At 42.7% G+C, this 24082-nt stretch overlaps 1 protein-coding gene across 2 annotated transcripts; it reads left to right on the top strand.

Annotated features, from left to right (window-relative positions):
* Positions 1 to 467: 467 nt before the first annotated feature.
* Positions 468 to 14568, top strand: eif3s6ip (eukaryotic translation initiation factor 3, subunit 6 interacting protein). Of its 2 annotated transcripts, XM_080740230.1 has the most exons (16): positions 468 to 598; positions 1248 to 1305; positions 1434 to 1650; positions 4508 to 4587; positions 4885 to 4946; positions 5052 to 5121; positions 6136 to 6209; positions 9555 to 9726; positions 10125 to 10169; positions 10579 to 10733; positions 10864 to 11034; positions 11687 to 11820; positions 12128 to 12301; positions 13045 to 13234; positions 14053 to 14133; positions 14387 to 14568. In XM_080740230.1, the coding sequence occupies exons 1-16, from the start codon at positions 560 to 562 to the stop codon at positions 14489 to 14491; spliced, it is 1827 nt and encodes a 608-aa protein (XP_080596356.1). In that variant the 5' UTR covers positions 468 to 559; the 3' UTR covers positions 14492 to 14568. The 2 variants fall into 2 exon arrangements, with proteins under 2 accessions (XP_080596356.1, XP_080596357.1); XM_080740231.1 differs by lacking the exon at positions 10125 to 10169.
* The last annotated feature ends 9514 nt before the right edge of the window (positions 14569 to 24082 follow it).

Consider the following 24082-nt stretch of genomic DNA (forward strand, 5'->3'; position numbering starts at 1 on the left):
GGTAAAAAAAAGACAAAGCCAAAGCCTATATGCTATATCCATGAGGCATTGATTGATTGAATAAAGACGTTTACAATAGGAAAAAGTAGGCTACAGTTACATGACAGTACAAATCACTCACTGGTACAAGGTCAACTAAAAGGAGATCCTAGAAAGCCAAGGCTTATTTCCACAGGAACCACACTTTAAGTATCTCATATAGCCTAACATTGAAAGACAGACGGAGAGAACATAGTACTTTATCTAGAATAACATCAATTTCAAAAGCAGAAAAAGCACAACATCAAATACAGAGGCAGAAAAAAGGGAGGATGAGGGGCATGAACTTGAAGCCTTGAGAGCTCTTACTGCAGTCGAAAAGGGGCTTTAGATCGGGCTTGTTTTTGGTTGCTTATTTCTCTCGCAAAATCATCTGGCAACACAGTTTCCTGCGCTCAGTGCTGCTGTTTCCGTTCCTTCCTCCCGGCTCTCCAGCAGAAGCTGCGTGCTTGTTGTTTCACAGCACGTTTCACCAGCTGTATATCTGTATATCTGGACACATTGGAACGCTCCTCTCATCATGTCGTACCGCGACGAAGACGTAGAAGTAGACACTAGCGTACGTGTTTCTTCCATTCCACTTTTAAACGAATTCAGTCAGAAAGTAACGATAGTCAAGTAGGCGTCTTTAGCTAGTTGGCTAACCGCTAGCGTGTTAGCTGTAGCCAGATGACGATGAATGATGATGAAGTGAACCCATCTGGCAGCATCACCACCGTGACTGTCAACGCAGGGGAAATGTGTTTAATCGAAACGTTTGGTGACAATTAACTACATTGCAAGTTAACCAGAAGATAAAAAGTGCCAGCAGTGCAGCTGATGTTAACAAAATAACATAATGTCAGCTGTCAAGACCAGCTACAGGACAGTACAGTTCAGAATCAGATAAAAGGTCTACTAATAAAGGATTTAAACCCAAGAAAGCACAATGGCTTGATTACATTGGTGTCCGTTGTACTCATTTCATTGAGACATTTAATGTCACCCGACAGACACATATACAACAATACTAGGCAAAACATCATAAGTCACTTTCACTCCCTGAATGTATGAAAGAATGAACCATTGTAAAGTGCGATGAGTACTTAGAAAAGCGCTTTAAAAATGCAATTCATTATTAACAGTCAGAAATGAGAAATATGTGCAGTAACGGGGTGGAGGCTTTGACTTTTTGTAAATACTATGTGTTTTTTTTTATGTCTTCACAGTACGATCCCTATTCCTACACCTCGGGCGCCACCACCAATGATTACGAAGGGCACACTGGTTTGTCAAACCCATCTTTAAAGCTAACAGCTGCCTGCATATCAAGTTTTCAATGCTCTATTACACTGGTACATCTTGCACTTTAGCCACAGTTGCTCATTGGTGTGTTGGTGTGTGTATGGTTGCAGGTGACCCCAAGGCAGACCTGGCCTACGAGAGCCGCCAGTTCGAGCAGCAGACCTCCTACCACGTGATCCCAGAGGTGATCAAGAACTTCCTGCAGTATTTCCACAAGACCACCTCGGACCTGATCGACCAGAAAGTGTACGAGCTGCAGTCCAACCGTGTGTCCAGTGAGAGCATCGAGCAGAAGATCTACGAAATCCAGGATGTGTACGAGAACAGGTACGCGTTTCATTTATTCATTTTCTGTGTTATTGATCCCTGCAGGTGTAGTGGGGTCAGTCCATGCTCAAGGCTCGGCTCTTAAACAAGACAGAACCTTGGTCCTCTGGACAGAGGACAGTTTCTCTACTCTGACCAACCCAACATACACACAGTATAAATCAACTGGTAGTTCTGATTAAGCAATTAAAGCAATGTGATAAAATTGATCAAATCAGTATGGGCGGCAGTGGCTCAGGGTTAGAGTGGCCGGATGTTTGATCCCAGGCTCCCCCAAGTTAGTGTCTAAGGGCGGATTCACACTGCAATCCGTTTGATTAGAACTGATTCTGAAACCGGTTGCTGGTTCACGCTGGCCAGCATTCACATTGGCAGACCTTCTGGCCTCCCTGGAGATCACTAGCACTATACAGCCCGGTCCTATAGGTGGCGGTATGCACATAGTGTCATCAACTATGCGACATTGCTGATGGTGGTTGCCAATAAATTCAGGCACGAAAGTTGGTGTAACAATTCAATGACGTGCGACAGCGCAGTGTGGAACATTGTTGCAGTGGTCTTGGGTCTCGCACCCCCCACACCTCGACAAGACAAACAAGCCTATTTGCATATCAATTGACCTGTGTCGCTGATCTACAAGCTCACACTGACCTTGCATCCGCGACGCGTTGTGAGCTTGTAGATCTGCTATTTTCCAGGCGCATAAACGTGCAGAATGATGAGCGAGACATGCAGCGCAGCGCACGTTATTATTTTAATTATTTAATAATCAACATGGCTGAAACGCTTGTGGCTTAATATTCACATTAATGGCACGTCAAGCAGGCACAGCAGTGCACAAGCAGTGCCAAGGAATCTATAACATCGAAACAAAAGTCAGGGATAAAGGAATACTTTTAGGCTATTTTCTATCAACAGCGGTAAGTCATTTTCGGTTTGTTTTCATGGTTTAACAGTTCATGGTTTAACTTGTAGGCTAGTGCTTTCTCTTTCTGCTTTTCTTTCCCGACGGGCGACAGCGCACACACATGCATGCACGCACGCACCAAGCCCCCCCCCCTCCCGCTGTAAATCTGATCCCAGAGCAGCATAACCATCATCTCACAGTTACAGCCATACTTCATGTCGCTGCCTCGCGGATAATAACGGACCTGAATCTGATCCTAGGTCAGCCTAGATTACAGTCCCGTGTTCCGAATGTTTTAACGGAGCGCCGGTTCTGGCCGTCCCGTCTCACTTTCACCCCTGCCTCAGTGCGCTGGTGCGAGACAATAAATAACTGTTCGCCAATTGCTACTTCTCCCAATTGGAAGTACATGACACCAGTCCAGCGCACCACAGTAGTAGGCTAACTGGTGATATAAAACATATAAACGAATTTTAGAAGACAGTCCTACAAGCAAGCAATCTCTCTGTGAGATGAAGTCGCTGATCCCATGGCCATGTCGACAACTGTTACCCAGTGTTTATTTGTGCCGACGGCTGACTCGTCGACATTATATGAGGTCACGTTCAACATCAATACCGTTTTTGAGGCCGGTTGCTTCACACTGCGGCTCACCGGTCTCGAGGTCGCACAATGCAGTCTCGAGACTACCTCTTGAGGTGGTTTCGAGGCTATCCGTTTCTGAGGAAGACCGCACGCTTCACACTGTCAAAACCGGTTTAAACATCTGCCAAGTAGCCTCGAGACCGGTCTCGAGACCGCAGTGTGAATCCGCCCTAAGTGTGTGACTTTTGAGCAAGACTCTGACTCCTAATTGCTCCCGATGTGCAGGTTGGTGCCTTGCATGGTTTCCTCTGCCATCGGTGTGTGTGTGTGTGTGTGTGTGTGTGTGTGTGTGTGTGTGTGTGTGTGTGTGTGTGTGTGTGTGTGTGTGTGTGTGTGTGTGTGTGTGTGTGTGTGTGTGTGTGTGTGTGTGTGAATGAATGTAATGCACAATCTATGTAAAGCGATTTGGATAAAAAGCGCTATATAAATGCACCCTTTACCATTTATGACCGCACACCTCACTATGCTCAAATAAAAATGGTCTAATCACTATCAATAATACTCTGTTGATTAGATATAGAACTCTGTTCAGCCTTGATATTACTAGAACGCTCCTCTGAATTCGGCAGCCTCCATCAGCTGTGCTGGCTGTCGTCGGGATTATGCTATTGTTTTAAAAATGCATGTGAAGTTTGCAGAATCATAGATTTTGCTAAATATGTGTATAGAGGAAAAAAATCCAAAAGATATCTTGGGTACAACATGATTGAGCTACCAGGGCAGTTTTGTATTTCTATGTATGGTAATGGTTATTCACTCAGTTTGGCGAATCCCACATTCTGTAGAATGCATTCACTCAAGTTGGCTGGTTGAGTCAACAGGGACTAGATTTCCATGGAAATGGAAATAACACTAGCAAAACGTTTTTTTTTTTAGAGAATTGTCCCACAATATGAATATACAGCACAGCATGTTGATTATATGTTTTCATTTGGTGGTAGCCTTTGTATAATTGAATTATTGCACTCGAGGGTGTGCTTTACCATCATTATTGGCACTTCAGTGTAGAGCTGGGACATTAACTGCATTGCCGCCATACGTGATGCATATCCTGAACTCATCATCGGGGTAAACCACGAAAAGCCACGTAGCTTTTTCACCACAGTAACTCTGACCATTACAGACTTACTTCAGGGTCTAACTTTTGCGCCAGTAATGACCGCAAAACTATTCTTATCCTGTCATGTAATTTTGCTTAACTGAATAACGTGACAATGCTGTTGCTTTCATAGAGGATGTAGTGCTGTGTTTTTTGGGTTGAGGGTGTCTTGGTTCATACCTCCTCGCTTTCTCCTCTGTCTGCAGCTGGAACAAGCTTACTGACCGTTTCTTCAAGAATTCTCCTTGGCCAGAGGCTGAGGCTATTGCTTCCCTTGTTGGCAACGGTAAGTCTTTCAGTTTTACATGCATTATGTTGATTACACAATGACTTGTTAGATGTAGCTCATACATGTGAATGACATTTCCACTACTTCAGCTCATTACATTCTCAACGCTGATTATAACATTTAGACAATGGTTTCATGTAGCCACGTTTGGCCAAAGAAGTACATGCAATGAAGATTTGAGTTACTTGTTGACTATTGGGAGTGTTGAGTGAAGAGTTACTTTAAGAACAATGTGATATGACTGGATGGTAGAGACATCACATCACAGTGTACTGACATGTTACATCCCTCTAGATGCTGTGTTCCTGATCCTTTACAAGGAGCTTTACTATAGACACATCTACGCCAAAGTCAGCGTGAGTGACCGCTTCATGGAAGCACTTCTAAAATATTATCTTCATATTGTCCCTGCATTGTGAATATCTATATTTGATATGTTTGCAAATGGTTTGATAATGCAGGGTGGACCGACTTTGGACCAGAGGTTTGAGTCATACTACAATTACTGCAATCTCTTCAACTACATTCTCAGTAAGTAATAATAATCTTGCAGTGCCAATACTTATGAATGAGCTTGTTTGTATTTGAAACACTTAAACCCTGAGGTTGTAGGTCTGCTGTATTCACCAAATGTTCACCTCAGAATAGGGACGCTGGGGTTCAAGTGGTTAAGAAAGAACAGTCGCAGGGTTCTCAGGTAGCACAAGCTTCTGCCCACCCTCCACCATGGGCACTATGGTTTCAGATCCTCCATGGTGCCTCTGGCTTGGCCATGCGTTACAACAAACACAGTTGCCTATGTCTGTGGGAGTGACGCCAGACGGGGAGGGCGATCTTTGTTGCTGCTCACTTGAATCGCTTGTACTAGTGATTCCTACAAGTTGGTAATGGAACTATAAGGAATAGGGTGTTTCTCCGCATGCAGGGGTCCTCCCGGAGAAGCTCGTCAATGGCAGGTGAAAAGAAGTATGTGTATCGAAGGAGGCATGTGGTTTCATTCACATCCCTATGTCCTAGTAGAAGTCAGCAGTGACAAGATTACACAAGAGTGTGTGGGGGGCAGGCTCGGCTCCAGGATGAAATGACTGAGGGGCAGTTAAAAATCAGTTTTTATATTGTAAAATAATTTGTGCATAAAACATAAAAGAGTAGTTCACCCCCAAAATGTTTTTTTTCCCTTATTGATTACTCATGCCATGGAGACTTTAAATATAATTTCTTTGTTTTTTGTATATCTTTTTTTTTTTTTTCAGTAATTTGATTACAATAAATGTAGCCCCATTGATTCCGGATGGGGATCCAAATGCATTCGCGTCCCCATCCGGAATCAATGGGGGAATAGTAAATTCTCCATGGCATGAGTAATCAATAAAAAAAAGTCATTTTGGGGGTGAACTACTCCTTTAAACTGAGGGGGCAGAATTTGCAATTAAGTGTGCCATGCCCCCTCTGGCACCCCTGTAGTGCCGGGCCTGGTGAGGGGGAACGGAAATCAAAAAGAAGAGGAAAAAGAAAAAAGGAGTCACACAATGTGTTTGTCAACAGATGCAGATGGCCCCGCCCCCTTGGAACTTCCCAACCAGTGGCTGTGGGACATTATTGACGAGTTCATTTATCAGGTAAGCTCATTACATGCAGTTTGTTTTCACTTTCAAGTCCATATGAGTAGCTGTTACTCACTGAAATGTAGAGGCAAAGCCAGGGGTTAAAGTTCTCCGTCCTGGGGACGGATTTCCGTCTTGAGGATTCCCTAGGGGCTATTTATGAGATCAGAGAAGATTCGCAAAAAAAGAAAAAAAGCTGAACCATCTGCGCTAATTATAATAGCATCAGTTACTACTGTGGTGCGGTAGACTTGCTGGTGTGTCATGTAGTTCTAATTTAGATCAACTACTTCCTGTAAGTAGACTTAAAAATAAAACCAGTTGACGTGACTTGACTTCACTTGATCAGATTACGTTAGGCTCTTATTTTGAAATCCGCCCTACACTGAGAGGAAATGCGTCTGTAGCTACTTGTTGCTGCTGTAAGCTAACTGCGACGATGCATGCTGCTGGATAAACAAAACAACACTTGGATTACTCGCAATAGTTTGGCAATAGTTTGGCTAAAGTTCATATTTATGATAGAAAACCATGCTCCTGTGGCTTAAACGATGTACACCGTTTGGAAGTTTGTTAAACTTTTTGGACCTACGCTGAATTCCAATAGATGAGTGGTGGTGTTATTATATCATGCTGTAAAGGAATGAGACGTCGCTCTGTCTGTAATGTATGGATGGCGGTGTCAAAAGATGAAGTCACTGGAGTTTTACATGTAAACAGCAGGTAGGCTATACTATCTAAATATGTGTTTACAGGGGGCAGCAGTAATTGACAATACGCGTTTGCTTCCTACAGTCTATGGTTTGCTTACGTTCTCTGCATTAAAATAAGCAACGGAACACTTGTTATGTTTGCAAATCAGAGATTTGAGGGGATTTATTTGTCACTCACAAAAGTGATCCATACAGATGCTAATTAAATACTTCGGGGTGGTGTTTCATTGGTACCGAAAGCAACGTATCATGAATGATTGGTGTTCACTGTTCATGGCAATAGGCGAGATTTCTCCACTGCATCGCAGTGTTTCTCTCATAACATTACCCACATGTGGCATCGGTTCAGTCAGCGACAACTCCCCAGGTTCTATGTTCCCTGCTCTATGTTCCCCACCTCACAGCATTAGTTTTAGTGAGGGTAGGGGTAGGTTTAGGTAAGAAAGTGGGGAGCATAGAACCTGGGGAACATAGGTACGGTCCCGGCTCGGACGTGCTCAGTGCGGTCAAAAACAAATGGAGGTGGGCTTGGCTGGATGAAAAGGTTGACGGGAAAGCCATTCAGGTCCTGGTGTCAAACGGTGAGAGAACCAGGAGCCTGTTTCTGTTGTGTGTGCAACAGAAATCTGTTATATGGCAGCATGGCAGCAACGATAAAAAGACGTTTTGCAAGCGGGGGGGGGGGGGGGGGGGGGTAAAATAAATTTCCGTCTCGGGATTTTTTTTTGCTTTAACCCCTGGGCAAAGCAAGAGGGAAGACGGTCACAGTTCTGTGTATTGCAGCAGGTTAAGGGGCAATGAACAGTGCGCCAATCATTGTTGAGAAATGATTCCCAACAGTTTGATTAGACCCTGACGTGAAGTGGAAGGGACTTAATCACCCTGAATAATCATTTATCAATAAAGACCAGCACATTGTTCATTATCCCGATTATTACATTGATACTTAACACATAGGATGCCCAGGATTATTCCAACATTTAATCGGCAGGTGCCCATGGCAACCCGCCATTTTAGCGTCTTTTGAAGGGCTGGCAAAAAAAGTAATCTGAGTAAATGTAATCCGAGTATGTCCTGTTTATTTTCACAATAGTATTTTCTTTCAGTCAGGACAGTTTTCTAACAATCGTTGGGCCACCATGCTTTTGTAACGGCCGGTAGAGAAGGCCGCGTATTAAACATGAAGGTGATTTAAAAGTTAGATTAGGAGAAAAATGCACATTTGTGCAGCAGCGTTACACTGATTGTGAATGGGGGAGACAGGACTTCCCGGTCACGTGATCTTGCGCTGCATTTCGGGAAATTGAGTGTTTTTTCATCACCGCGGTAGCTTTGTACAGTAGCTACAGATTAATATAGTTTACTATACAACGCGTCAACGGGCACAGGGAGGGAGACATCAAAGAGATTGACGCGCTGGCACGTTGTGGACCTCCTATGAGTTAATAAATCAATCTGTAATTTGACACGAAATATAGCAAAAGAATGATTGATTTAATGCCAATGCAATGAGGTCTGTCTAGTGCAACACGGATGGCTTGCAAAACTATGGTAGGAAGGATATTCTTCTCAAACATTCTTTAGTGTACTTTTAAGTTGTAAAATGACAGCGTGTTTGTTTACCTTGGCCCCCATGTTGCATGTCTTGCAAATACCAATACTTCATTGCAGTGGTCTGCTATCTAGAAATAACAGAGTAGACCACTTATGCCGTGATTAATCCATCAGAATTGAGAATTCAACCAAGCCGTATAATAAAGGCTGTTAACTCATTCTGTGCCTATCCCGAACATGTTCGGCTTTATTTCAATCCAATCCAAATTTTTTTTATTAATTGACTTACCCTGAGCTGCTTGTAGAGTCGTGGGTGGTCCTGGCTCGTCCTACGCTAGCCAGCTAGCCATTTTACATGGTCCGACGATATATTCCATTAAAAATGGTTTAAAATACATTTTTGAGCCCCCCAATGTTCACTGAATGTTCAGCGCCGCTTCCGGAACGTAGTCCAGTGTGCCTATCCCGAACATGTTCGGCTTTTTTAATGAAATGAATAAAATGATCCGAGGCCTTCTGAAGCCTGGGCCTAAATTTTCAAGCCAGTGATCGAAATCCGGGAGCCCCCCGGCCGGCCGTTGGCCGCGAACGTTGCCGCGAATCGCCGCCGAATCCAATGAAAAACCACATCTTTGGAGGCCCATATCTCTGGAATGTTTTTTTAGGGATGTGGCGCAAGGTTTATTTACAGCGAAATCGCCTTAAAATGATCTTTTAAATGACAAAATGCTAATAGCTATCTGTAGCCATTTTCATCCAGGACCTTTCCATGACGTGCACGAACGTGAGCACGCGCGTCACTGCAACGTGAGTCCCCGGATGCTAATACGCTCGCCTATGGGACAAACCCTGGCATTCTTTGGCGCCCTGCCGCCCTCTAGGGGCTGGCACTAAAACGGTTAAAATGTCAGATCTCGGGTCTAACAACTTATTGCAAATAATTGGTGGATGCCTATTTTAATCTGCATGGAGTTGCAAATGGGTGGGTTTATAATATTGGTACAATTACGACGCATTAGGAGTACAATAACTAGTATTAAAATCACCGTAGTGGAAATTGCACACATTTAACATCTGCTGTTTTCTTGTCCAGTTCCAGTCCTTCAGCCAGTACCGCTGTAAGACGGCCAAGAAGTCAGAGGAAGAGATTGAGTTCTTGAGGAACAACCCAAAGATCTGGAATGTCCACAGTGTGCTCAATGTTCTGCACTCCCTGGTGGACAAGAGCAACATCAACCGTCAGCTAGAAGTCTACACCAGTGGAGGTATGGACTCATGATGCCTCTTGCTGCCAGCCAAAACATTGGACTGCGTTTGATGGAATGAAAAGAAATTTGTTTACAGAAAACAAACTTCAGACATACAGAATATGGATAGGGGTAGAGTAGACCAATGTAAGCATTTTTTCCTAGCCACATGGGACACACATAATCCAAAGGATCTTGTAGAGAAATATCTGGAAACATTGTTTATACATCATATTTAGAATGAACAGACATGGTTCGATACTGTTATTGCATTTTAAGCCCAACATCCGCAGTTGAATTGTCCATCCCTATTATTCTTTTGTGCAGCAGAGGAATATAGTGTCACAGCCCCATGTAGTCTGGCCTACTAGGGCCTGTGTGGTTCTGTATTCCCCTGTCTTACTGTCTCCCCACAGGTCCTGCTGGACAGAGTCATGTGGGGGTACCTATCCGGTGCATTGGTGAGCACCTGGCCAGTGTTCCCAGTGTGCAGCATTAAAGACTGAGTGTGGCCACACTCAGTCAATAATAAATACATACATACAATTTCAACAAACTAGACAAGTAAAATAAAATATCCCGCACACTGTCTACACTTGCACAATAGGGACTGTATTTAAAGATACTGTACCAGACAAGAAAAATGGCAAAGAATAGCATTGGTACTATAAATACAACTGTTAACAAACCCACGTAGTCTGTGCTGCGAGCTTGACAAGACGGATGTCTGTCTTGTCAAGACAAGACGGATGTCAGTCTTGTCAAGCTTGCGGCAGTCAGGGGAAAATCTAAAGAATAAAACTATGGTCAGTTTTATTCAGTTAAACTGCTATATGAGATGGCTAACATAACCTGTTTTGTTACGTTCAGGAGATCCAGAGAGTGTTGCAGGAGAGTATGGCCGCCACTCCCTGTACAAGATGTTGGGCTATTTCAGCTTGGTTGGGCTGTTGAGGCTGCACTCTCTGCTTGGTGATTACTACCAGGCCATCAAAGTCCTGGAGAACATTGAGTTGAACAAGAAGGTACCATTTAGAAACCTACTATTGCTCATTATTGCTTGAATGTTGAGGGATGAAAATAGCAGACACTGACACATACACTGTTCCTGCTGTCTTCTTCTCCTGCTCATGCATTGTTGTTTCTCTTATTCAGAGTATGTACTCTCGTGTGCCCGAGTGCCAGATCACCACTTACTACTATGTGGGCTTTGCCTACCTGATGATGAGGAGGTACCAGGACGCCATCCGCGTCTTCGCCAACATCCTGCTCTACATCCAGAGGACCAGGAACATGTTCCAGAGGTCTACATACAAATATGAGATGGTCAGTCTGTGGATCTGCATGGCTTTGTGGGTTTGGGTCTATTAGCGGTGTAATGGTACATAAAGATTTTGGTTCTGTGCATATTTTGGTTTTGAAGACACGTTTTCCCTGTACAGTACAGTGAAAAAATATAATGAAAACACCAAACCAAGTTCTCCAATAAGTAAAATTATAGGAAAAAAATATATAACTTTTCCATGGCACATTCCTTTCAAAGTGGGTTGGTTACAAAAAGCGTTTAAGGGTAAGAAAAACATCCATGTTGGTGTTGTGAATGGGTAATGTATGGTGGTAATATGTCTGTGGAAAATCATTATTTCAGATTCGCATTCCCCCCAAAATATTATTAGGCACTCATTCGTTACGGGCCATTTGGTTCTGTGTGGTTGTTCGGTATTATTACACCTTTGTCTGGGGAAGCTTTCATGGAATTTGTGAACCCCAGGCACTAAGGCAGTGTTTCTTAGAAACAAATTAAAGGCAGCGATGTATGAAATGACAATTTTCTATTCTTCAAATACTAAACCTAACTTCATCACTATACAATGCATGAACGCTACAAATCATTATAGTTTATACAATATAGTAGACTTAATAAATGTAGCTTTGGTCAGCTATAAGCTAACTCACTATCGTTCTCCATGTTGTGTAGATCAACAAGCAGAATGAGCAGATGCACGGTCTGCTGGCCATCGCTCTCACCATGTATCCCATGCGCATTGACGAGAGCATCCACACACAGCTGAGAGAAAAGTACGGAGATAAGATGCTGAGAATGCAGAAGGGGTAAGGAACCATGCACCGAAATGACATTTCTTGATTTCTTGTTTCTTTTGGATAGTCTGACATGATCTTTTTGATAGTATGATATCTAAGAACATCTTTTAAAGTTTAAACAATATTTCAGAAATGTTTAATTCTGCGCCAAAGTTTTTGTGCATACTCCCAGGAAGTAAATCCCCGAACATGAACGTCAACAACAGTTAAAAAAAAGAAAAAAGATGGAGAGGCATTCAAAGCAAAGTCAATTATGGGTGAGCGTTAAGTTTCTTGTGTGTTGAATGACACCTGTGATTTTTCTGTCCATCTGCAGAGACCCGCAGGTGTTTGAAGAGTTGTTCAGCTTTGCCTGTCCCAAGTTCCTGTCACCTGTGGTGCCCAACTATGACAATGTCAACCCCAACTACCACAAAGAGCCCTTCGCGCAGCAGCTCAAGGTGTTTGCTGAGGAGGTCCAGCAGCAGGCTCAGCTCTCCACCATCCGCAGGTACAACACCCATTCACTGTATGGATGAGGGCCTCACTGTGTTGACCCCATTAAGACCTGAAAAATACCTAAAAATGTCTTCTAAATCCTAATGGTTTTCTGGAAAACGTCAAGGACCCTTAGAATTATATGTATTTGACCACAGACCCCCATCTCAAAGTATTGAGTTCGGGGACCCCGAGAAAGAAACATTTTCGTTACAAATTTTTGCTTTAAAAAAAAATATATATATTCATTTGCACACATTTTCACGATTTATCAAAAAATATCAGATCTACAAGCTCGCATATGTGCAATCTTTTAATAGTTAAAGCATAAAACAATGGTTAAAGTGGTTAAATCTAGAGTGACACAGACTGGTCTAAACGGTTTAAGCAATTCCAAGGTGTCTGTCTGCGTTGAGATTATGTGTAATGAGCATTTGCCATCATTTTGTACCTGAGGACCACATTTTACGGTCATTCTAGGGTTTATATTAATCACATAGATGAATTGAGTAATTACCAGGTTGAGAGTGAATGTAATCGTTACTTGCAGCCCTACTTCAGTTCAAGGTATTGTTAAAGAGTCAGTTGCCACCCATTTCCCATGCTAAGCAGGCATAAAATATTTCCAAAAGTACATTCTTGCACTAAACAATTGTCCCATGTGACACTCTGTTACCCCAGGAAGGTTTAAACAGATGTTCATAGTAACTTCCAAACACAAATGATTCTATATTGCTAACCACATTTTATGTCCAGTTTCCTGAAGCTGTACACCACCATGCCAGTGGCTAAGCTGGCAGGGTTCCTGGACATGACGGAGCAGGAGTTCCGCATCCAGCTCCTGGTCTTCAAACACAAGATGAAGAACCTGGTGTGGACCAGCGGCATCTCTGCATTAGATGGGGAGTTCCAGTCTGCCTCCGAGGTCGACTTTTACATCGACAAGGTGAGCAGGAGTGTAATTAACACTAGGTTTCTCGATAAGACACTCAGGAATGATGCAAGTTGGAAATGCAGTCCCCAACCGGTTATGCAACTCCTGTTGTACCCCTGTCCGACTACCCGTCTGCCTGTCCCATTTATGTCCATATATGGAGAGTTCTGTATCTGTCACTTTGTCCTAATATGGAGTCCAGGGCAGTCAACGTGAGATTATTGAATTTCGGGGCTAAAATATGGACCAGTTCTCAAGCTCCTTATGGATCTTTCTCCACTAAAGATTGTTCTTCTCTAATCTACAATTATTTCAGACAGGTGTGTGCAATGGCTATGGTCCACAGACCAACTGCTGCCCATTAAAATCTATGACAGGGGTCTTCAACGTTTTCAGGCCAAGGACCCCTTAGTTGAGAGAGAGATGAACCTTTTCATAGGTTCCATATAGTTTCATCGTTTACAGCGCAATCGTCAGTGTATTTTGGATTCCTGTCAATTTGTGTTTTCAGATATTTAACCAACTGAACCGTCGATACTTTGTAAACGTACCCTTCACTCTGTACTTAATCTGCCCTTTTTCCCCTCTACACCAAAGCTCTTTGCCGAAAATAGCCGATCTACAAGCTCACAACGCCTCGCAGAGCGCAATTCCAAATCACGCCGCAGAGCGAGGCGTTGTGAGCTTGTAAATCTGCTATTTTTGGCTAAGGTCATCCGAATATGGACCCTAGGATTCAAGTGTTTAATATAAAAAAGGAGAACAAAGTTTTTATCACACAAAAATGTGATCTTGTGTCTGTGTTTTGTCTTTCCAACGTCTTTCCCTAGGATATGATCCACATCGCTGACACCAAGGTCGCTCGTCGCTACGGAGACTTTTTCATCAGACAGATCCATAAATTTGAAGAGGTGAGAAATGGTTGACCATGCCTGTGTATTAAAGCATCAAAATTATATCTAAATGTTTATCCATCAAAGTCTTAATGGTTGTATCGCAACCGCTATAGGTATTGTAAACCAAACAGCCATGATACCCAGCACTACATTTGACTTTGATTTTTCTGCCAGTCTTCTCCATAGACGTTTCTTTAAATAAAGTAGGGGAATCCGGTCTACAGTATCCTGGGGCCTGATGGTTTATTTTCACCTTTTGTCCCTGCAGTTGAACAGGACGTTGAAGAAGATGCCCTCTAGTGGCACCAGCAGCAGCAGCTCTGCAGCAGCAGCAACAACAACGACAACATCCTCCACCACTCGAGCGGTCTGACTTCCACAGACTCCTATTATTGATGCAAAGTTTTCTATGTAATCTGGTTACAATAAAGTGGAGTGAAGCGCTGGAAACAGTTTGTCGTCTTTTTTCTCCCCTTAGTTATACACAACTACATAGTAATTGCGACTGTTACTATGAAAAGTTCCACCTGCTGTCTGTCCGCCACGTCACATCTCCGGCACCGTTGCCCCTATCCATGCCAAACTTTGCACACACTCCTTGGCTGCCAAACCACAACCCCCGCCCCTGATTTCTCACATGCCCCTCTTCTAGTGCCACCATGAGGTTGCTTTTTGCAGACACCATATCTCCAGCACTGTAGCCCCTATCCATGCCAAACTTTGCACACACACTCCTTGGCTGACAAACCACAACCTCCGCCCTTGATTTCTCACATGCCCCTGTTCTAGCGCCACCATGAGGCTGCGTGTATACATGCGACCTGACAGTCGCTTATCTCCTTATTATGGAGTCTTAAGGTAACTTTTAACCGCACAGATTTTTGGAAGACGTCTGCGGCGGATCTCCATACGGCTGACTCAATTCTGACATCACCAGGATGACTCCACATCTGTGAATGCCAATATATAGTATATACATGTCAGTCTAACCAATATCTCCATACAACATGGATCTCCATATATGGGTATCAGGGATCTCCATACAGTATATGGGTAACTGGTCCGATATATTAATATAGGGTAAAATAAAATAAAAGTCCATATTTGGGTATTCCCAGATGATGCCCTGTTCGGGGAACCACACTAACAGAATCCATATATGGCCAAGACAGATGGTGCGACCTCGCCCTTTGACCCTTATGTGTCTTTGGGACCGGTCGTTTTTTTTAAAGAAGGGTACCCCTGGAGAAAATGTATGTGTCCTGAAATAAAATGCCACAACCCTCCCCATGACTACCAAGGACTTCTGACTGAAGATTGTAAAACAAAAGGACTTATTTGGGATGTTCCTTTTAGACGGGGTGTTTAACTGTACTACATTTTTTGTCTAATAAAATATTCAATCAATCAATGGGTTAATAATCTTTGCTGTGGTTCTTCAGCTTGAAGTGACGCATCAGGTGATGCATCAGAGCAAAGCTCTGCCCACATATACACATATATATACCGGTAGTCATGTTTCAGGGCTAACCCCTATATACCCCTAAAACATGGGATGGAATACTTTCCTGCTGAACATTGAATGACTTTACCACGAGAGGGCGACATGTGTTTTTCTTTACATCAGAGCTGTCCAATAATGGACAGATTCACACAGAGTATTCTGAGTGACATACATCCAGGATGTTACTCTCAGAGAGAGATTTGTGTGATTTTCCAGGATGAGTGGCTGCGAGGACAACTGTCCAGCAGACATTGTAGTCACATGCTTGCTGTAACTATGGTCAGATAGGCACCAATGGCTCAGAGATACTGGATGTTTAAGATCAGACTCTCCTGAGTTACACTGCAGCCAAATCTGTGTCACATCAAAATGGGAATCTGATTGGTTTAAATGGTCACATGAAACCAATCAGATTTTAATCTGGATGTGACACAGACTGACAGGAAATGGAGGGAGAGATGGGGAGTGACATGCGGCAAAGATCATCCGGATTGGGAATCGAACCAGCGCCGCCGCCGCCGCCGCCAGGCACCCATGCTTTTGTCGCAATGTCTTAGTGGTATGCACCTGGACCAGTAGGCCAGCAGGAGCCCCTGTATTTAATTTCAAATGGATTTATATGTTCTTACTTCTTATGTTAACTTTATGAACTTAAATATAAATACATTGGACATAAAAAAGTCTAGTACTAGTCATTAAGCTACTAATACAGACTGAAGTAATTACTGCGGGTTATGTTTGCATGTTTGGACTTATAACAGCTGAAATCAATAAAATATCAGTATTCTGCTATTAACCTGCAGGCTGCATTTGGGCCGCCAGTTGCCCATCTATGACTTAAACGCTTTAGAAAACACCTGCATTGAGAGACAGTGTAGTGGTCTGAGGATCAGACTCTCAGTGCAGATGTTCCATGTTCAAATCCCAGTCCTCCAGTGTACTTCTAGTAAATAGTACTTTGTCATTTTCAAGGTTAAAATACAAAAGAAGTACTCAAAAGCACCAGAATAAACCTGCATTGAGAGATGCTGTGGTCTAAACATTAGACTCTCGGTGCAGAGGTTCTGTGTTCAAATCTCAGTCCTCTTACATAGCTATAGTTTTTATTGACAGGTTATAATACAAATTTAAAGGAATACTCAAAAGCCCTAAAAGTACCTGCAGTGAGAGACAGTGTAGTGGTCTGAGGATCAGAGATTCCATGTTCAAATCTCAGTCCTCCAATGTTCTTCAAGTAATACTTTGTCATTTTTTGTCAGTAATACTTTGTCATGTGTTAACATGAGTTTCAATTAACTTTACTAACTGAAGGCAATCAGACAAAAGAAAATCTTGAAGAGTAAGAGAACATTGCAAAAAAATATACTGAGTTATTGTGTAGAGGTCTAATGTTCAGACTCTCAGAGCAGAGATTCCACAGATCAAATCCCAGGCATTATGGTAGCCTAATTAATTACTGTTTTTTGGCATCCAATATCTGGTTTTCATAATACTTAGGCTACATATAGCCATCTAAACACTTCAATTTCAATCCAAACGCTGCACAAAGACAATAATATGATGTATTTTCTACAGCTTTCCTCTCTGTCCACTGGGGGGCGCACACAATCACATCCGTACGTACGACGTCTGATCAGGACGTCCATACGACGCCCGGGGCGTGATTGGAAAGGACACCCGGGCTCCAGGGAAACCCCGCCCACCGAAGCTTTTGATTGGCTGAAGCGGAGCTAGGGAGCGCTCAATTGTAGTCGCTTGGACAGGGCGTTTATCGTGGGCTTGCCCAGGCCGTAACGATTGCATTCACCACGGCTTCGTAACTCGCGCGGCGCTCCGCCGGCCGCGCGGCCCTGGCCCGCTCTTCGCGGCCACTCGCGCCTGCGGCGCTCGGGGGCGAAGAGCAGGACCAAGGTCCGCTGGCCTTCGCGCCGCTTGCAGTGTCGTGGACAATCGAGCGGCTCCGTCTGGAGCCCGGGTGTCCTTTCCAATCACGCGACACCGGGCCGTCGTCCTACCAGGACCTCCATACGACGTCGCTACGACCTCGTCCCAAAAAAACGCATTTTTCGCTGCTTGGTCAGGCTCTCTCTCACCACCACGCAGCGGACGTTCATACAACCACGCATTTTGCTGCCTTGCAACCAGCGGACCATTGAAATACAAAGTCAATCACAAAATAATAATACAACAACATGAATATTCTATAGTAGTTTGATGATGATAATGATGATGATTGGTTCAGTTTAATAGATCAGGCTTGAAAGAAGTCACATTCTTTCTCTTTTCTATTTAAACTAGACCAGGTCAACCTGGTTGTGCCAGACCCCCTGTCTGTCATCATCATTTATGACATCATGCCTTTTGTAGGCATGTCATCATCATGTCATCATCATATATACCCTTTATATAGAAAAGGGACAGACCGACATTTGCTTATGTAGGCCTACCCATTTCATGGGTCTGGCAAAAAATGTATAGGCCTATGTGTAGGCTAATATTTTATAATTATGTGAACCTGACACTGAAATCCCTTTTAAAGGGATATTTCACTTTACATTTCACGTCTAAACAGTAAACAGGCTTTGGGGAGGCTTTTGAATTTCACCAATGGCCCTCCATGTACCTTGACCGTGACGGTACCATACGGCATGGGACTTGAACCTGTGATCTGTCTGTCGCAGAGACAACCAATCAAGCACACCACACCATTGAGCCAATAATAGCTGCTGGTGCTTTTGAGTTGTTCTCTTGACTTGTATTTTAGCCATGAAAGGAGCTATAGTCAACTTTTTCAGGGGCGGTGACGTTTCAATATTCAAATGGGTGCTCGTTTTTGACCCCGCCCCGCCCCCCCCCCCCCTCCCCCCCCCGCCCTCCCCCCCCGCCCCCGCCCCCGCCCGCCTGCCTGCCTGCTCGGCCAGCCGCTTAGACAAAATGATAATGACCATTGCTATGTTTGGCCACTAGAGGGCACTGAAAACCCACAACGCTAATATGTTCCCCATTTTCAGCAGTTTTGTGACACTTTGGTATCATGCCAATAAAGCTCCTTTGAATTTAATTGAAAACCAATGAAACAGAGCAGCCTGAATTAAAAATGCAGACAGGCCTATACTTGAGTAACTGTAAATGTACAAACGTATTGGTATCAAAATATCCCATTTCATGTCAGCAAAAGAAAAGGCATTTTTTTTTCCATCATTGAGTACTTTATTTACAGTTTGCCAATAGTACAGTGGTACGATAACGATGTCATAAAATGAATGCACTGTAGGAATTTTTTATGACACACGAGCAATCATGACTTTTCAGCAATCAGTGTGTTTCAACATCTTCGCTCGGTACAGAAGGGGCGTTTGTTGTTTCAGCTGTGGTGCTGTCAGCCTCGACAGGGGGGTCATCAAGAGGTCGGGCACTGCTGCTGCTGCTGCTGCTGTGCAGGAGGGGCCTGGGTGCGAAGAAGGAATGTGTCGTCTTCGACGGCAGCCCGGCGCTTGGTTCTTCTAGGTCTGGTGGTGCCAGGTTGGTCTCGCCGGCGTCGCTGCTGTTCTTTGCCGCCTCGACAGGTCCTGGGGTCCGGCTGGCAGGCGTGGTGAAAAGTAGGGTCTTCTGGGTGAATCTCTGCTTCTTCTTTGCTGGAGGCATATTGTCTTGCTGAGTCAGCTGGACAATAATGTGTGAGAGATAGGCTACACTGCTGTCTTTTTATCCTTTACCTGCCAGGTTAAGACAATGCCATACATTAGCATTTCTAAAGGACAAGGGCACCTCGGCACAGGATTGGACGCTAGTTTGCTTTGCTGATCAGTGGGGGGAAAAAGTTTTATTTAGTATCACTTTAGTTAGTAGGCCTATCACTACAATATAGAAATACTCTGTTACAAATATAAGTCCTGAATTAAAAATGCTGGCATGCTTACTTGAGTAAAAGTCCAAAAGTATTGGTATAACATAAAAAGCCTACAAAAAGGAAAAGCTAGGCTTTAGGTCTATACTGTATAGACCTACTGTATATTTGTGTATTTATATTTTTTTGGCACTGTGTTGATAAGTAGTTCCTAATGTTTGGATGAATGGACCATTGTAAGTTCTTTGAGTTTGCAATATGCTTAGAAAAGTCACTTAAAATTGCAATCCATTATAGAAACGTTAAGCACTACTATTCTTTGTTGTGTTGTGTTTTTTTTTTTTTTCAAACTGTTCTCGACACTCGGCTGTACACAACAGTCCTTTTTATTTTTCTTACTGTCCTGTAACCTTAACTGGGTGACTTAATTTCCCCTTCCCCTTCTTTGTATATACTTACTGATTGTTTAGACTTACTGTTTTCTCTTTTATTATATATTTTTTCTCTCTCATTTTCTTTTCTTTACATATCTACTGCATAGTACTGTGTTCTATTCGTCTGTGTCATTCAATGTTATATGATATACTTTAATGGTTTCCTGTTGAAATAAGCTTAGTCTTTTCAGGATCTCATTTTAGTAGACCTTGTACCAGTGAACTGTACCGTCATGAAACTGTACATTTTCCTATGCAAACTTCTAATAAAGCCTTCAATCAATCAAATAGGCTTTAGGCTACATCAATTATATGTAATTCAAAGGAGCTTTACTGGCATGATAAAATACTATAATGCCTCATTCACATAGGGAGCAGCAAAGCTAAAGTTTAGCTTGCTTGGTCAATGTTATCTCAATGGAAACCAGCTTTAAAGCTTTCAAAGCTTTGTTCTGTGTATCTCCTGTATCTTTAAAGCTGGTTTCCATTGAGATAACATTGACCAAGCAAGCAAAACTTTAGCTTTGCTGCTCCCTATGTGAATGAGGCATAAGAACAGTTCAGTTGAGATTTTTTTTTTATTATTTTGGAGGTGGGGGTAGAATACTGTAGAGCTACATGGCTACATCACACAGAGTAGACATACAGCCAGGATGTGGAGGCGGGCTATGACGCTGGGTGACGCCCTCGAAAGGGACAAAGCCGACGTGTGATATCGGCCGAGTGCCAGGAATGCAGTTTGGCCAGTTTGGGGCGAACGACTGAGAATCAATGGGCTCTCATAACAGTACGCTCAAGCACTCACGCGCCCCCTATGTTCCCGCCGCTGAACTTTTTCATTGTAGGTGTACATCCTAGTCTACAGACTAGGATGTAAACAAAGTACGGGCCCTGCATGTAAACAAAGGGCCAAAATGATTATTTTATCATTATTTTACGCTTTTTGTGGTCAATTTTTAATTGAAACACATATATGAAGCTTATTTTTTTATAAAATATTTTCGAAACATTATTTTTATTTTAGCATCCGTTTTTCAAGAAAAAGTTGACTATAGCTCCTTGAACATGTCAAAGCACTCCTGCATCAAACTGAGTTTTGAACATAGAACCTCTGCACAACTTCACAAGAGTCTGATCTTCAGACCACTACTCTATCTCTGACTGCAGGTATGCCTACACCATAGAGCTTTTGAGTAGACCTACTCCTTTTGTATTATAACCCTGAAAATGTCAAGGTAGGCCTATTAAACATACCAAAAAAAAAGCTGTCTGATTGCGGCCCAAGAGACCAAACTTAGCCAACTATTGGGATACAGTTTGGCTTTAATTAAAGCAACAAAGTAGATTTATTTGAGGTAATTGTACTCTAAGTACTTGTGTGTTAACATGTTCTAGGAGGAGTTGACCCCCAAACCCCCGTTGGGGGGTCGTAAACCCGATGTTTATAAAGTGTGAAACTGAGTCAGTTGGAACTTTAGAATCTGGACGCAGCTGCTGTTCTGTTCTTGGCGTCGCCCTGTTCGTCATTCATCGGCAATCATCGGCGCCGGCGCCGCCGGGCGGCAGCTGCGTTCATTTTCTTCATTTTTGCTCAGTTTCTAACTTTATAAACATCGGGTTTTCGACCCCCCAACGGGGGTTTGGGGTTCAACTCCCCCTAGAACATGTTAACACACTTACTTAGAGTACAATTACCTCAAATAAATCTACTTTGTTGCTTTAATTACAGAATTAGACCAAACTGTATCCCAATAGTTGGCTCCGTTTGGCGCGACACCATCTGTGGGACGGTCACATAGACACATTATGGTTCTCAATGTTAGGCTAGTATAGCAATGTAGGAGGACTGAGATTTGAACACATCACAGAACCTCTGCACTGAGAGTCTTATGTTCAGACCACTACACCATCATGCTTTTGAGTAATTATTTTGTATTTTAACTTTGAAAATGTCAAAGTAGCCTACTAGAACGACTGTATTCTGTGTAAGTGTATTCTGGTGCTTTTATATAATTATTTTGTATTTTAACCTTGAAAAGGTCAAAGTAGGCCTACTATAGCAACATATAGGAGGGCTGAGATTTATTTTGAACATGTAACCTCTGCACTGAGAGTCTGAGCTTTAGACCACTACCCTATCTCTCATTGCATGTATTTTGGGTGCTTTTGAGTATTCTGTTGTATTTTTAACCTTGAAAATGTCAAAGCACTAGAGCAATGTTTTGTAGGAGGCCTAATTGAACATGGGAAGTTTGGGAATGCACAGCTGAAAGTCTGAGCTTCAGACCACTACACCATCTCTCACTGCAGGTCTCTTCTAGTGCTTTTGAGGAATTATTTTGTATTTTAAGTTTGAAAATATCAATGTAATGCAGTCATGTACAGTAGGAGGAATACGTTCTGAACATGGAACCTCTGCGCTGAGAGTCTGATCTTCAGACCACTACACCATCTCTCTCTGCAGGATTCTGCTGCTACTTTTGAGTAAATCTTTTGTATTTTAACCTTGAAAATGACAAAGCACTACTAGAGCGATGTTTTGTAGGAGGGTGTGATCAGATTCAGCACTATACCATCTCTCACTGCAAGTGTCAGCAGCAAAGGGAGGAGTGCAGTTCAGGAAGTGACCTCACTAATTGTCACATAAAAGCTCAGAGGTGTAATTTCTTTCCATCCTGAATGACAAGCATTACATCAATATAAGTCTCACAGCCTCTGCCACAGATCTGGATACAGCCTCTATTTGCCACCCATCTAGATGGTGTATTATGATCGTCATTCGACTCAGTCTGATATTCCAGCTAGTTTGCCGGTTTGAATCTCACTTAGGGTAGCCAAATTCCAATTTAACTTTTCATTTTATTTTCTCACTTTAAGTTTAGGAATAAGCTTAGGTTTTAGGAATAATTTTACTGTGGTAAATGTCAAAAACGACCTGTCCCTTAATGTACTTACAGTTACTTAACTTTTCCACCACTGCTTGGCTCCCAGCTTCTTATCGCAGAGTATTTCCAGTACTTGCTTGTGTTGACGAGTAGGCTACCACTGTACCAGGTGAGAATTTCACTGATCTGGGTCAAAAGCCGTTGCATATTTCTTTTATTATCACAGATCATTCAACATTTCCCAACATGAATCTCAGGGCTGGTGACAATACATGACAAAAAAACAATAAAAACTTACAAAATGGATGTATAAAAATAATAAAAACACACCACTCATTGGAAACGGTGTCGGTTGCTATACAAAGGAAAACGGACGACAACAACAAATGTCATCATAGCACAATGTACACATATACTCCAGACATCCACAACTGTTCTATACCCATTTTGGTAAGCCAGCATTTTTCTTTAAAAATAACTTTTTCTTTTAAAGTTCCATCACATTTTCTCTTTTAATATTTCCTATAAAATAAAAAAATAAAGCAAACATTGCTCATTTTGAGCGTATACTCTTTTACTCCCTCTGGTGGCAGTGTAAAGTCGGTTCATGGGCACAATGCCATCTTATACTTCCCAGAATTGGGATAATTTTCCTTTTTTTCAATATTCCACATATTCTCAAGACCACACTAAATCCTCAAGTCCATAGTAAGGCAATGTATCACTGCCTTCAATATCAAATGTCTCATAAAATGTAATAATGTTTTGTTTTTGCTGTGGCTCCGTGATAGTCATGGTCCATACTCTTTATACAAGACTTCTTTCAAGTAACAGTAAATGGTCTCTCGGTCCATATTTGGCTCATTCCATCCTGGAGTTTGTGAGCTGGGACAGTAAAACACAATGTTCATTACTGCCCTGCAGGCTGGAATTTCTTTTCTTGTACCATTTATTTTTCTTCCAACAAAGCCTCCTCTTCAGCAGCGATGACATCACTAAACAATATTCAAATTGAATACTTAAAACACCTTTTTCTCATGGAAGCAGGTGCATACTCTCTCATTGGTTTAACTGAGAGACATATCAAAGTGCTCTTGTCTATATTGTAACTTGATTTATCTGTATCCCCCCCCAACCCGCTCCTCCCTCCCCCAATCAACACTGATTGCACTGTTAAACATGGGGAGAAATAAAGAAATCATGATAAAGAATTGTGTAATTTTGTTTTCTACGTCACATTGACGGCCATTCGCTGGTTTGAGTGCATGTAGCTTAATCTTTTGGGGGTGTGTGC

Source organism: Nannobrachium achirus, assembly GCF_963921795.1.
Source record: "Nannobrachium achirus genome assembly, chromosome: 13".
NCBI classification, from domain to species: Eukaryota; Metazoa; Chordata; class Actinopteri; order Myctophiformes; family Myctophidae; genus Nannobrachium; species Nannobrachium achirus.